The sequence below is a fragment of the Myotis yumanensis genome, unplaced genomic scaffold, assembly GCF_028538775.1.
Source record: "Myotis yumanensis isolate MYYU_CA2020_CCGP unplaced genomic scaffold, mMyoYum1.0.hap1 SCAF_3, whole genome shotgun sequence".
Taxonomy (NCBI): Eukaryota; Metazoa; Chordata; class Mammalia; order Chiroptera; family Vespertilionidae; genus Myotis; species Myotis yumanensis.
This window is the reverse complement of record NW_027223754.1, coordinates 159,190,286-159,204,984: the sequence shown is the minus strand read 5'-3', so window position 1 is coordinate 159,204,984 and position 14,699 is coordinate 159,190,286. Positions and strand designations below refer to the sequence as shown.

The 14,699-nt window shown below is 48.9% G+C and overlaps 2 protein-coding genes across 3 annotated transcripts; one reads left to right on the top strand and one right to left on the bottom strand.

The window, feature by feature from the left end:
* Positions 1-138: 138 nt before the first annotated feature.
* On the bottom strand, positions 139-7,799 carry PMEL (premelanosome protein). Its single transcript, XM_070407666.1, has 11 exons — positions 7,646-7,799; positions 5,212-5,322; positions 4,920-5,066; positions 4,083-4,217; positions 3,542-3,703; positions 2,578-3,297; positions 1,739-1,855; positions 1,420-1,504; positions 1,104-1,309; positions 917-1,004; positions 139-337 (listed from the first exon to the last, which is right to left on the bottom strand). Exons 1-11 carry the CDS (start codon positions 7,791-7,793, stop codon positions 196-198), a joined length of 2,061 nt encoding a protein of 686 aa, XP_070263767.1. The 5' UTR covers positions 7,794-7,799; the 3' UTR covers positions 139-195.
* Positions 7,800-8,540: 741 nt separating this feature from the next.
* On the top strand, positions 8,541-14,429 carry CDK2 (cyclin dependent kinase 2). Of its 2 annotated transcripts, XM_070410032.1 has the most exons (8): positions 8,541-8,881; positions 9,605-9,682; positions 9,792-9,912; positions 10,422-10,592; positions 11,548-11,649; positions 12,315-12,458; positions 12,762-12,965; positions 13,251-14,429. In XM_070410032.1, exons 1-8 carry the CDS (start codon positions 8,766-8,768, stop codon positions 13,353-13,355), a joined length of 1,041 nt encoding a protein of 346 aa, XP_070266133.1. In that variant the 5' UTR covers positions 8,541-8,765; the 3' UTR covers positions 13,356-14,429. The 2 variants fall into 2 exon arrangements, with proteins under 2 accessions (XP_070266133.1, XP_070266134.1); XM_070410033.1 differs by lacking the exon at positions 12,315-12,458.
* Positions 14,430-14,699: the final 270 nt, after the last annotated feature.

The following is a 14,699-nucleotide window of genomic DNA, read 5'->3' as shown; positions in this document are numbered from 1 at the left end:
GATATCTGTTAAGTGAGTGGTATACCTCCTTCTTTTATTCCTTCACTCTATAAATGACATAGATTCTCCCAAGAAGCAAGAAAAAAAACAGCATCAGGTTCTGAGTATTTATTTCAGGTAATGGCAGCCCTTGAGTAGAGAAAAGATAGGCATTGCTGTCCACCCTGGGTAAATCATGGCATCCCATGTGAGTACTCAGACCTGCTGCCCGCTGAGGAGGGGCTTGCTCTCACCAATGGAGGAAGAGTGGAAGACCCGGGGCAGACGCAGCCAGTGGGTGCTACCCTGTGGCAGCTGGGGAAGGGAGACAGCAGAGCCCTGCTTCATAAGTCTGCGCCTGATATTGGGAGAAGAAGGAGGAAACTGGTTAGCAATGGCCAAGGGCAGCCTGTCTGTGCCTCTGCAAAGGACACACCCATATTTCAGGTTTACTTGGCCTTGATCTTTGCTCCCCAACCTTCTCCTCACCAACAGGGTTCATCCTCTCTTGTTTCTGTGGTAGCCTCTGTCCATTCCCCTCTCCCTACGAGCTTCCCTATTTGAGGACTCCAGGCCTAGAGATCTGCCCTTTTTGCAGGTGGAGAACTCAGTTCACCCAACCTCCTCCACCTTTGATATTGCCAATAACAATAGTCAACAATATAATCACTTATTGCATTCTTGCTTCAGAACCAGGTGCTTTATCCACATTGTCTCTAATCCTGACAACAGCCCACAGGATAAGTGTTAGTTTTCCTACTTTGCAGAAGTTTAAAAAGGTTAAGCTACTTCCCGAAGATCCCACCAGCAAGAATGCAGCCCACACTTGTTACTTCCAAGTTTGGGCTCTTTCCTGGACACCATCCTTCCCCTTGAGGAAGAGTGAATGGTGGAAATAAGGAATAAGGAAGTGTGAGCTGGATGGTGGGGTTCTCACCTGTATACCAGAGATGCAAGCACCATAGCCACCAATACCAGCAAGATACCCACGAACAGGGGAGCCTGCCCAAGGTCTGCTTCTTGACCTGTGAGTAGAATCCCAGGCTCTGCTTCAGTGTCTGCTCCCTGACAGATAGCCTCTGCCCACTGCCCTTCTTCATCCCTGCTCTTGTCCAAGTACCTACCAGGCATGACAAGCTGGGTGCTGACCATTGCCAGGCTGTTGGCATCAGCCAAAGACACATTGAGGCAGTAGGTCCCTGAGCCACCTGTTAGTACCTGGTACAGAACCAGCTGGCAGGCTGGGCTAGGTGGCACAGGCTGACACAGCCGCTGGGTAGGGGGCTGGCACCCTGGCGATGAGATGTCCATACAGGCTTCCTCGGGCAGCCTGGGAGAGGTGACATCTTATGTCAGGGGGTCTGGGAAGGAACCCTTGATACCAGAGAGTAGGTTAACAGTCAACCCAGGAGTTCTCAGGGCCACCAGTGGGACACTCACCCGCCTTGACAGGACACAGTCAGCTCAAATGCATCCCCTTCACTGGATGGCACAGCCTGCAGGATCTCAGCACTCTCGATGCCCTCTGCAAAGTTGTAAGATTTTAAGCCTGGGATTCCTCTATCAGGATTCCCTAAAGGCCCACAGACAGGAAATCCCTAGGCTGCTTCCCTAATCCTATCCCCATGCCTTCAAATGAAAACTCTGGGATTTAAGTATTCTTGCTCATGTGAGCAACTCCTCCCACAGCGTGCTTCCACTGGCAACCCGAGACAGCCCGCACCTCCCTCCGCCAGCCCCCACAGTAGGCAGGACTCACGGACAATGTCCATGGTGAGGGAAAAGGAACCGTATCGATACAGAACACAATCCAAGGGGGCTTGTCTCTTCACCAGGATTAAGGTGTCTGTCTCATCCAGCAGGGGGCTCTGGGAGCCTGGCCGGAGAGGAGAGAAGTCAATAGACAAATGACTCACTCACCTGGAAACAGAACCCTAGCAGGCTTATTCCTAGAAGAGCCAGAGCTACTGGATCCAGGCTTGGAATCTGACAAAATCTCATTGTATAGATAAGAAAAGTGAGGCCCTGACGGAGAAATTACTGCCCCACAGTCTCACAGATGGGGTAGAGTTAGAGTTTTTAAAAATCACAAGTATTTATAATACCCCACACTGTGCCAGGCCCTAGGCTAGATACTCAACATATGTTTAACTCATCTAAGTGTCACTTTCTCACTCTCCCGTTTTCAGTGCTGTAATTCCAGACTGATCTGCTTTGGGAAGAGAATCCAGGGGTGGGAAATGGTGTCAGAATCTGGAAAAGATTTCCATGCATTTTCGCTTGAGCAGAAAATGAGATATAAATATTATAAATAACCACAGTCTGTCATTCCCTAGCCTGTCCCTCCGAGAACAGCTCTCAGGGATAGAGAAGCAACGAGCTCCCTCCCCCAGGCCCTAGGGAAAGGCCCTGACTTCCTGGACACATCTATTCCATGGCCTTAAGAGGGACTTAAGGGCTTTAAAACCAGTGAGGCCTCTGAGGGGACTCCATTGCTAGGCAAAGGGTTGCGTAACAACTGGGTCCTGGGGAAGTCTTTCAGCTCTTTAGTTACAAATGCCCCACCTCAATAAACCTCATTCACACTGGCCCTCTTACCTGTAATACCTTCTGTAGGCATGAGTGGGCTGGCATCTGGACCCTCAGGCTCAGGTGTGGGTACCTCTCCCGCTGTGGTCTCCACCAACTCTGTGGTTGGTACCTGTACAACTGTGGTTTCAGAGGGCTCTCCAGTTGACACTTCAGGGGTCGTACCGATAGCCTCTGCGGTTGGCATCTCTGCAAGTGTGGTACCTATGCCTTCTGTGGTTGGCATCCCTGCAAGTGTGGTACCTAGGCCTTCTGCAGTTGGCACTTGCACCGATGTAGTACCTAAAACTTCTGTGGTTGGCACCTGCACAGCTGTGGTTCCAGAGGACTCTGCAGTTTGCACCTGACCAGGTGTAGTACCTACAACTTCCGCTGTAGGCACTAACCCAGCTGTGGTGCCAGGGGCCTCTTCAGTTGGCACAAGCCCATTTGTGGTTCCTGGAACTGGGGAGGAGCCACAGGAGCTGAGAGGAATAGCAGCCTGAAGCACCACCCGGGCAGTGACTGGGCCCGACTCTAGGTAAGTGTGAGTGACCACAAGTGCCCGAGAGATCAAGGTCCCAGTACTGTCTCCAAAGTCCCAGGTGTAAGAAAGGTCAGCCCCAGACAAGTAGCCACTGGGGTCATGGAGCTGGAGCGCAAAGACCAGAGGTTGGTTTCTCAGGAAGTGCTTGTTCCCTCCATCCAAGGCCTGCAGTTGGGAAACACTCACAGAGAAGGGCACCTGGTCTGGGATTGGAACCAGAAAAGGTAAGAACCACACCTGGGCCGCAGCTTCTCTTTTCACAGGCACACCCTCCACCCTCAAGCTGACTGTCTCTTCACTGGCTCTGAGCCCCATATTCCTTTGCCCAGGTTGTCCTGGTTCCGCCCCTTTAAGGTTATACACACTTCCCCATTCCCCTTCTAGTCCAGCCAAACCTCTCCACCTTCTCTTGCTGTAGGATTGGCCTTGCCCCTTCCTAATCCTTACCAGTGACGGTGAAGACTAAGCTGGAGTGACCGATGGGCATGTAGCTCTCAGACCCCCGGCGGTGGTAGACAGTTACTTCCATGGTGTTTGTGCCCAGCACTGTTGTGTCTGTCCCAATGCTCAGCCCAGACACCGGGCCCCCTAGAACTTGCCAGTACTGGCCTGAGGGTTTTGGAAAGAAAAGCAGGGAGGGCTGAGGGTTACTGGTTGAAGAAGACTGATTAGAGACAGCACCAGAGAAGGAAGGTCAGCTGTATTTAGGATGGTAATTTTAGATGGTATTTGGAAGGGGGTGATATGGGGGCCAGGGAAGGAGTCCTAATGAGTGGTTCCGTGGAATGGGACTATAATTGGGGAAGGACTCCCAGAAAGAACTATTATAGAGTTGGAGGGGGCTAGGTGCTATGGGAGAGGCAGGAGCCAGGGGGAAAATGATTAGGGAAACTTGCAGAGCTTCAAGGATGGGACCAAAAGGAAAGAGAATCAGGTAGGAAGAGGTGAATTCAAGTGTGGGTGACAGGCCAGAGCAGGGAGTCCTCACCCCAGGTCTTCCAGACATAAACAAATCTTCTCCTCTGAGACCAAGGGCCTGATGGGCAGGCCTCCCCATCAGGAAAGATGCAAGCGTCATCAAGTTCCTGTGGATACACTGGCTGTCCTCCCCACACCTGGCTCCCTGAAAGGCAGACACAGCTTCACCTTTAAACCCTGGCATTACACCAAACCCCTAATATGGCTCTCAGAGGGGGCTCTGGGAATACTCCCTAGCTGCAAAGTGTATTCCCCTTGGAATAATCCATTTAGGGTGGTAGTGGAAGGAATGGAAACTACAATTAGATTCTTATGTATATACTTACACAGGAAAGAGATTGGAAGGCCATATATCAAGGCCATATATTTAGAGAGATTTGTTCTAACTAATGGGATAAAAGTAAAAATAACAGCACCAGCTAACATTTATTGAGCCTTTACTATAGGCCAGGGCAGGCCTTGTGCTGAATTCTTTATATATCATCACATTTTAGTCCTTACAACAACCTTTCATTGTAGGTATCATCCCCATTCTACAGATAAGGGAACGGAAGCACAAAACAAGTGTTTGCCCAGGGTCACATCCTAGTAACAAGTTTAAATCCAAATCCATCCAACTTCTAAGTCCACTGGGTCTTCTGACCCCATTTGGGCGACTATAATCCCCACCCCACCCCCACACACACACACTTTATTTGTGTCTTCTACTTTTTCTACAATGAATATGCATTACATATATAATTTGTTTTTTTTAAAGTAGAGGTGGAAGGGGGCATTCCCTGAGCTTATTAGGGATACTAGGGAATTGGGACATAGGAATGAGGGCCTGGGATAGAGAGGTACTCACCATTGACGCTGGTGTCATTGGCCCAGATGACCTGCCCATCTGGCAGCACCTTTTGGCTTTCAGGGAAGTGCAGGGAAATAGAGAAGGAGACATTTGCCCCAACCAGCGTAGGCCCATCATTACGGACCTTCAAGGACACTGGGCCACCTGGAAAAGGCAGTTGCATTAGCTGGGACTCCTTGGCTTCCCCTCCCCATATACCCTTCCCCTTCTCTTCTCAAACTACATTCAGCCCAGTTCTCTCCCCACTCCATTTCCACCATGCCCTCCCCAGAATCTGCCAAGTTCCCACCTCTCCAGCAGTCATGCCCCTGGTTTTCTGTCCAATCAGGATACAGCTGCTTGTTCCAGGCTTTAGTTCTGAGCTGCCTCGAGACACCAAGCCAGTCTTGGCCTATGGATCCTAAAAGGAAAGTGCCATGAGGGCCCTAGGATCCTCACTCAGTCCCTTCTCAGGGGACAATAGTGCCCAACTTCACTCCACTCGTTCTCACATTCAAAGTGCATTTTAATTTACTGAATGCCCTCTAGGTGCCAGGTACAAAGGACTATGCTAGGTACAAAGGACTTAAGAAATGAGTAAGACATAGCTCTGAAGGGATTCAAAGGTAAAGTATAGGAAATAGACATATATGTAAATTGCTATAAATCAAGGCACTATTTAATATAAGCCATAGCAGACATGCATGAAGTATACTACAGAATGACAGTCTAAACAGATTTCTGTAGTTCCATTCTGGCAGATTAGGAAAGACTTCAATGAGGAGTCGGCCTGTGGGATAAAGCACTCCAGGCAGAAGGCCTAGCATGAGCAGATGCATGCATGGAGGCATGGAAGCACATGGCATGATAGGGAACTACTAGCAGTGTGGTTAATGCACGCTGGCAAAGACGAGACCAAAAGGCCGCCTTGGGGGCTTTGAGTGCCCGGTGAAGGAGTTTGGCCTTTAACTCTATAGGCAAGGCCACCTCAGAAGATTTTGTTTTATTGAGCTATAATCCACATACACAAAATTCACCCTTCAGAATCTTTTTTAATATGATCAGATTTGTCTTTTAGAAGGATGCCTGGCAAACAGTGAGGAAGATGGATCAGAAGTAGGCAGAGGTTGGGGTTGGGGACACAGCAGACAAATTTATTGCAACTGACTGAGAATAGTCTGAGAAAAAGAGATATAATGAATCTCTATGTCCCTCATCCAGATCCAACAACTATCGCATTTGTCACATTTGCTTTTCCTATACGTTATTATTGTTGTTTTATTTTTTATTGAATTTATTGGGGTGACATTAGTTAATAAAATTATATAGGTTTCAGGCATACAATTCTATAATACATTACCTGTATATTGTATTGTGTGTTCAGCACCCCAAGTCAAGTCTCCTATTTGTTTTTAGTTAAAGTCTTTAAAAGCTAATCCCAGGCATCTTGTTATTTTAACCCAACAAATTCAGTATGTATCTGTTTTTAAAATGAATATTTTATTGAATAAGCATTACTTTACACGAAACAAAATTATCAAACCTAGTCCATAAAAATTTCATTAATATCTAAAAATGGCTTTTGATATTTAAAAAAAAATCAGGATCCAAAAAGTAAGCACAGTCCTTTAAGAGCCTCAGATGGACAAGAATGAAGAGAATGTTTCCAGGCTACACTAAGGAACATAGTAAGAGAAAAAGACTTAAAACAGCAGCATGAATGAGGAAAGTCAGATCAAGAAGAATTTTCTTGAAGTCTGTGAGAAAGAAGAAAACTGAGAGCCCAGCTGGTGTGGCTCAGTGGTTGAGCATCAACCCATGAAGCAAGAGGTCACTGGTTTGATTCCCAGTCAGGGCACATGCCTGGGTTTTGGGTTCAGTCCTCAGTAGGTAGCGTGCAGGAGGCAGCCAACTGACATAAATGTTTCTATCTCTCCAGCCCTCTCCCTTTCTCTCTCTCAAAAATCAATAAAAAACATTAAAAGAAAAAAAAAGAGGAAACTGAGATATGATGCATGTATTTCAGCATAGCAGAAACTATCCTCACTCCATTTGTAATTTGTACTGGAAATCTAGTTGATTCTGCTGGGGGAGGAGCTGGAATCTTCATTGAGCATCCTACCACTAGAGCAAGAGAATCATAAGATGCCCCATTCTTTTCCCACCCCCAACCCTCCCTCCTCAGAGCCCCGGGGGACATTCCAGATCCTCTCACCACTCCTCACCCCCACCTCCTGCTCCTGTCACGAGGCCCCAATCCTCCAGAGCCCTTTCATGTGATGCTCAGCTGAGACCCCTCTGCCTGTCTTTTCCATGCCCAGGACAAAAGCCTGGGCTGTGTTCACCCATCCCCACCCTACAGAGGTTTGATGGTGCCTCCTTACTCTTTTTATCCAATACCACATTCTCTTACTCCTCACTTTAAATACCTTATCCCAAGTGCCCGAGACATCACCTAAAAGAGCCTCCCACTCATCCCCCCGCCGCCCCACCTTGGAGCCCCTGCCCCAGGGGGGCCTCAGAATTATGGCCACAAAGACCCTCCATTTTCTTGCCCTTCCAAGCAGATGGAATTACTCTCAGATTCAGCCCCAGATTCAGAGTTCAAGTGCGAATATCCTTACTAAATCAAATGAATGAGAGAAGCCTGAAGTGTTGCTGGTATCTCCCATTAGGAGGGGGAAAACCAGAGCAGGTGTGCAACCCCAAATGCACTTATTCATATCCACAAGCCCCACACTAACCTTCTGTGGCCCCCACAGCCAGAAGAGCACCCAGCACAGCCACATGGAGAAGGCATTTTAAAGGAACCATCCTGTCTTTCTTCCAGCAACCAAAGGCACCGAGGGGCTGGGACAAGCCCCTATATAAGAAAGGGGTACTCATTTGCATAGTCCTTCCTCCTCTCCCTCCAGGGGAGGTCTGGGAGGGGCAAGAGAACCGGAGAACTGACAGGGGATCCTGGTCCCTGGACACAGGTTCATTCTCATCTTGACTGAGAAAGAATTGGCTGAAGGGCAGCTGCATAACACGTACCCCACGTGCACAATTCATCACGGGAGATTAAATCAACCTGTTGTTCGAGTCAAACCAGGAGCCTCAAAAAGACTGAGACAGAGATCCTGCATCCAAAAACAGAGAGAGAGAGAGAGAGAGAGAGAGAGAGAGAGAGAGAGAGTATCAGGGAAGGCAGAGAGGCTGAGGCAGACTCCTCCGACACCCAGAAAACCCTTACGAGAGATTGCCAGCTTCCTGCTTTTCTTTATTTTTTTATTTTTTTACTTAAATTTATTATTCAGGAGAGCCCATCCCAGTTTCCTGCTTTTCGATGGAGGCCCCAGGGCCAGGTGGCATTTAATCTTAGATCGATATATATTTTCCCTGAAGGTCGTGAAAACGGCGGGATCGGGAAATCCCTACAAACTCAGGACACGGGTGGGAAATTCGAGCCCAAGTCAGGTTAGTTTGGAAGGAGGTGTCCGGCCTCCCCACCGAGGCAGAAACTTGAAGCCTCTTCAGAACCAAACTTGCGCCGGGCTGGCTCATTAGCTGCGAGGGGCGCGGGGTCCGGCCCCCCGCTCTGACGTTGGCCAATAGGAAGGGCCGGGGGCGGGGCCGGGGAAACGCGGGAAGGAGAGGCGGGGCCTCCGGCGGCGGTGGGAGACGGGAGGGAGGCGGCAACATTGTTTCAAGTTGGACAAATTGACAAGAGCGAGAGATAAGCCTGCGTTCCATCCGGACCTGGAGCCGCGGTGCCGGGCCCTGCTGCCCCCTCCTCCGCCCCGGAGAACCGGGGTCCGCTTTCTGCAGGGTTCCCAGGCCCCCGCCCCAGGGCCCGGCTGACCCGACTCGCTCGAGCGCTTCATGGAGAACTTCCAAAAAGTGGAAAAGATCGGAGAGGGCACGTACGGAGTGGTGTACAAGGCCAAAAACAAGCTGACGGGAGAAGTGGTGGCGCTTAAGAAAATCCGCCTGGACACGTGAGTGGCCTCCGTCCCGGGGCTCCCACCTCGGGGACTCCTGCAGGGCCCCCGCCCCCACCCGCGGGCGGGTAGCCGTCGGGGACCGGAAGGTCGCGGGGAGGGACTTGTTTGAAGTGGAGAAGTGGGTGGAGGACGGTGGAGGGTTCCCCTCCAGAGACGGTAGGGTAGTGTCCCAGCCGTGGGAAACTCGCTCCCCGGAGCCCGGGGAAGCCCCCAAAAGTGCAGCCAGGGAGGCACAGGAAGGGGCAGGAGGCCTCTGAGTTGGGGTCCAGCCTTCCCCGTGGAGGTGGGTTTCATGGGGACCGGTGAAGAGCACTTTTCTGCATAAAGAGCCCCGCTCGCTGCCCCAGCCCCACCCTCATCTTAGAATTCTCTCCCTGTTTCAAAAGAATGGCAGTTGAGCCTCACTGGCCCCTCTAGGGAGGCTGGGTGCTGCTACTCCCTATTTCCCCTGTGACCTTCTCTCCCTCTTTACCAGGCGGCTTTACTCACCTGCCTTTGGGGGGGGGGGGGGGGGGGGAGAAATAATGGCCTTCATATGTCCAAAAGCCATTCTCTGTCCCGGATGAATGAATGAATGAACTTAAGCACACTTTCTCTCCTCTCACTTTACTAGGGGATGCTGGGGTGGTGTCTCCTTAGGGGGAAAAGAATGCCTGGGCTGGGAGAAAAGGAATATTTGTAACCACATTCCCATCTCTGTTTCCCAATCTCTCCAAGTGAGACAGAGGGTGTACCCAGTACTGCTATTCGAGAGATCTCTCTGCTTAAGGAGCTTAACCACCCAAATATTGTCAAGTAAGTATGTAAATGGGAGGTGCTTGGTAGCAAGGAGGATGCCTTCTGTCCTCTGTGCTGTCTGGAGGTTTCGCTCTCTCACCTCCATTCCTGGACCTCCCTTCCCTAGGCTGCTGGATGTCATCCACACAGAAAACAAACTCTACCTGGTTTTTGAGTTTCTGCACCAAGATCTCAAGAAATTCATGGATGCCTCTGCTCTTACTGGCATTCCTCTTCCCCTCATCAAGGTAATCCTTCTCATCAACTCCTCCCCGACATGGTCGTGTCCTGTGGGGACCGAAGGCCAGGCAAATCAGACCGAATGAAGATTTGTGATATTGGTTTCCCAGCCCTCATCTCCCTACACACACACACACACACACACACACACCTTTCTTTTGTGGCTCTTTCACTGCTCATTATGCTTATTAACCCTAGGGCTGGGCAGGAGAATCAATGTTGAAACTCTAGTGAGTCAACATAACAGCTCCAGTAGAAGGTCAGATGAAACTCAGATAAATGGGACTTGAGGGCACTTGGTACATTCCTCCAAAAAAGTCCTCTTACCTGTTTGGTGGGAGAAATAGCCAGTGAGTCTCTATTTTCTGCATTACAGCTGGGTTGTTTACTCCCCAAACTACTTTCAATCTATCAACAAATGTTTACTCAGCACACATTTATAATCTAATACAGTAAAGGCTGTAGTAGAGCTTTGGAGGTGATAAAGAAACATAATTCTGTCTCTCTCCATTGTCAGAGCTATCTGTTCCAGCTGCTCCAGGGCCTAGCTTTCTGCCATTCTCACCGGGTCCTGCACCGAGATCTCAAACCTCAGAATCTGCTTATCAACACAGAGGGGGCCATCAAACTAGCAGACTTTGGACTAGCCAGAGCCTTTGGAGTCCCTGTTCGTACTTACACCCATGAGGTCAGTCCCTCTCCACATTTCTTCTCTGAACTTCCTGGGAGGTGTTAACAAGGACATTCAAAAAGTAACTAAAAATATTTGGACAGCAGTTTCTCTCTCACTAGAGCAGGGGTGGGGGACCTTTTTTTTTGGCAAGGGCCATTTGGATATTTATAACATCATTCAAGGGCTATACAAAATTACCAACTTAAAAATTAGCCTGCTAGCCCTAGCCAGTTTGGCTCAGTGGATAGAGCAGTGGCCCTCAGACTGAAGGGACCTGGGTTCAATTCCAGTCAAGGGCATGTACCTTGGTTGCAGGCTCCATCCCTGGTCCTGGTTGGGGTGCGTGCAGGAGGCAACCAATTGATGTGTCTCTTTCACATGGATGTTTCTTTCTGTCTCTCCCGGTCCCTTCCACTCTTTCTAAAAAATCAATGGAAAAATATCCTCAGGTAAGTATTAACAACAACAACAAAAAAATCAATCTGCTAATCAAACATTTAATTAATGCACCCCTAATGCCTTGGCAGGGGCAGACCAAATGATTTCTCGGGCCTTATAAGGCCCACAGCTGGACATTCCCTACCTCCGCACTAGAGGGAGAGTATTTCTGACACCTCAAGAGGTCTTAGAGTATGCACAGAGTTCACACTGCAGGGCTAACTGGGTTTTGATAGGTACTAAGCCAGGCGAGCTGGATGGCACACCATTAAAATTATGACCACTACTCTCAATTTTTCCATGCTGGTCACAAATTGGGGGTTCAGAAAATATGGTCCCAGAGTCACGGGCTAGGCTCATTTTGGGCTAAGATGTATGTAGTCATTTTGCTGAGGGAAAACCAGAGGGAAGGGAAAGATGGAGGCAAGTAAGCTGCTTGGTAAGAGACGAGGAGTTAGAGTAGTGCTGGGGAACTGAGATGGAATCTCCATGCCCCATATACCAACCCTCCCCTTCCTACTCTTGTCCTCAGGTGGTGACCCTGTGGTACCGAGCACCTGAAATCCTTCTGGGCTGCAAATACTACTCCACAGCTGTGGACATCTGGAGCCTCGGCTGCATCTTTGCTGAGATGGTACAGATACATGCCTGAGTTCCACCCCGGCCCACTCCTCCCCACTTCAACAACAGAACTGTTTCTTGGCCCAGATCCATGGCCCTTCTATTATCACAGGGTTCTTTCTCTAGAGTAGCACTCAGGGGATGTGGGAAAAGGATAGGACTGTTGTTCCTGGTGTCAACCACAATGCTAGGATAGCCTCAAATAGCTTTAGCATCCTTGTACATCTCTGATCCCCAAGTTGAGCTAAATAATTTCTGTAGCTGCTTTCGCTTTAGTCTGCCTATATTTGGTAGCATGAGTTCCATGTAGTGCTTCCTTTGGCCTGGAGACCGTATTGTACGGTGTGAGGAATGCAGTGAAGCCACCTGTGTTCAGTTTATCCACATTTTTTACTTAAACTGCAAACTTAGCTCATGTCCCCACCCAACCTCTGGCTTTTGAGACTAAAGGATCCCTGAGGCCCAGCCTTAATATGTGAACTGTCATCCCATTTAATACAATAATGGAGTGGGCTGAGTTTTTAAATCAAATTAATATGTTTTATGGTCCTTCATCTGGGTTGTAACCGGGGGCTTGGAGACCATTAGCCTATATATATAATGTGCATTTATCCCCCAGTGCATTACTTTACAATTGCCCATATTCCTCTCTCAATTCATCAAAAAATATTTGTTAAGCACCTAGTGTGTACCCAGCACCATGCTAAGTGCTGTGGGGAACACAGAAGAAATGGAAGACACAGTCTCTGCACGCTGTGCTCCTATCTAGAAGTGGCTGCATCACAAGGAGGGGGGATGACCGCAGTGTCTACCCCACACCCCGTGAGTGTCTTGGGATCCCTTTGCTACACGTCAGTGGCACCCCAGACATTCACCCCCTCCCAGACCCACCCAGCCTTGGGGATCTGCAAAACCATGGTTGGGGGAAGGAAGGAGGGGGCGAGGAGACAGATGAAGGGACTTTATTGTCTCAGGCTCTGTGTGACTGACCCCATGAAAGGCCCTGGGGAGGGAGTCATGGGGCCCTACTGACCTTCCACTGCCTGCGGGAACCTCCGTTATACAAGGGGCAGTTTTGACTGACACCAATGTGGGTCTCGGCCTTTCCTCTTTCCCCATTTTCAGGTGACTCGCCGGGCCCTATTCCCTGGCGATTCTGAGATTGACCAACTCTTCCGGATCTTTCGGACTCTGGGGACCCCAGATGAGGTGGTTTGGCCAGGAGTTACTTCTATGCCTGATTATAAGCCAAGTTTCCCCAAGTGGGCCCGGCAAGATTTTAGTAAAGTTGTGCCTCCCCTGGATGAAGATGGACGGAGCTTATTATCGGTGAGAATGGGGGGGTGGGCTCCCGTTCCTCTCCTTGACTACCGTAGGGCAGGGTTTTCCCTGGAGGAAGGAAGGGTAAGCCCCTGGATTCAGTCTCAGTGTTTCCCTAGCTCCTGCTTCTGTCTTCCTGTTGGCATACCAACTGACCGGACAGATATAGGGAGGAGGGAAATGGGAACTCTGCCTTGGGTAAAATGAATTCTGGTTTCCCGAATTCTTGGAATACTCCCTGTCCACTAAGCCCGCTATCACATCACTGAAGTCAATATACATCTTTTCCTCCAGCAAATGCTGCACTACGACCCCAACAAACGGATTTCGGCAAAGGCAGCCCTGACTCACCCTTTCTTCCAGGATGTGACCAAGCCAGTACCCCATCTTCGACTCTGATGTCCTTCTCCAAGCCCCCGGTCTCACCCTCTCCTCCAGCGGGGGGCCTGATCTGGCTTGGCCTTGGGCTAAGGGTGTCCTCTATCTTGTCTGGCTGGCTGCCTTAACCCTCCTTACCTTCCTTCTTAGCCAGCCAACTCTGGGGATACAAGGGGTTGGAGGGGAAAAAATAAAAGGAAACTTCAGTATTAGATGCACTTAAGTCAGCCTCTACCAACCCTCCTTAGTCATTGCTAAGGAGAGCTGGTGTTTAAAAAAAAAAAAAAAGACTGACTCTTTCCCCTCCCCCCACATAGGATTTGCCATTCCAATCTCTGAAAGCCCCACAGTTATTATTTCCTGTGTTTGAGATGACAGAGGCCCCAAACCTCCTGCTGCCACTGTGTTTGTTAGGCCAATTGATGACAATTGGGATTTTGAAAACCAAGCAAAACAAAAACATAGAGAGGGGCCTGTTTTGAAAAATTAAAAAATAGATCCAACCAGTTTATACCCTAGTTTCAGTGTTTGCTCTCCCCTAACAGTCGGAGACTCTCAGGACTCCCAGCCTCTGCAATCCTGTTGGGGCTACAGTAGAAATGATTGCCCCCAGTGCCCTTATCTGTCCCTCCTGTCCCTCTAGGCAAGGGATGTCTGGGAGGCTCCGGGACAGGGATTATGCTTCACCTCGGCCTTATGAGGCAAGTGAAAGATATTTGGATTTTCCTCTTTTAAAATTCTTAGTTCTTCAGGTGGCAGGGCACATCTTCCTCTGAAGGCCACCCCCATAGGAGTGGAAGTAAAGATTAGACATCATTTTGAGAATACTGACACTTTTTTAGGGCTGTGAATGAGTGGGAGCACGGAGATAAAATATTTCTTTAAAAGAAGGATGAATAATTATATTTATATTTCAGGTTATAGTAGTTTTTTAGTGGGAGTGGGTGAATTTGTTGCCGTGTGCACCTTGGGGTTTTGTAATGCAAATGTTTAAAAAAGTATTGATTTTCTTTTCTCTTACCTCTTGTCCTTGAGTGTTCTTGCTATTAACATTATTTGTAATTCATTAAAAAAAGTTACTAGTGTTACAGTTTATCTTCCTTTACTTTTGTGTACTTATTTATTGAAAGAATGGTGTGAGAGAATATGAATGTGTATGTATGATAATTGGTTTCAGACCCCCACTTTTCCTCATCTCTCTGTGCAGGCCTACTCACCCCACCGCATTTTGACTTCTATGATGAAATTGGGATAGTGCCGAGGGTGGGCAAAGTGGGAATTATTGCCCTATTTTACAGCTGGAGAAACTGAAGCCTTCATATTTTCCCCATAAACCTGCATCTTCCCTTACTCCTTCCCTCCCCG

Bases quoted from the DNA above. Each gene is read 5' to 3' on its own strand.
- PMEL (XM_070407666.1), bottom strand. From the start codon at position 7,793: ATGCAAATGAGTACCCCTTTCTTATATAGGGGCTTGTCCCAGCCCCTC. The intron at 1,856-2,577 runs GTAAGAGGGCCA...CTCTCCGGCCAG, and splicing joins GCCTACAGAAGGTATTACAG to GCTCCCAGAGCCCCCTGCTG. The intron at 1,310-1,419 runs GTGAGTGTCCCA...CACCTCTCCCAG, and splicing joins ACTGTGTCCTGTCAAGGCGG to GCTGCCCGAGGAAGCCTGTA.
- CDK2 (XM_070410032.1), top strand. From the start codon at position 8,766: ATGGAGAACTTCCAAAAAGTGGAAAAGATCGGAGAGGGCACGTACGGA. The intron at 9,913-10,421 runs GTAATCCTTCTC...CTCCATTGTCAG, and splicing joins TTCCTCTTCCCCTCATCAAG to AGCTATCTGTTCCAGCTGCT. The intron at 10,593-11,547 runs GTCAGTCCCTCT...TCTTGTCCTCAG, and splicing joins TTCGTACTTACACCCATGAG to GTGGTGACCCTGTGGTACCG.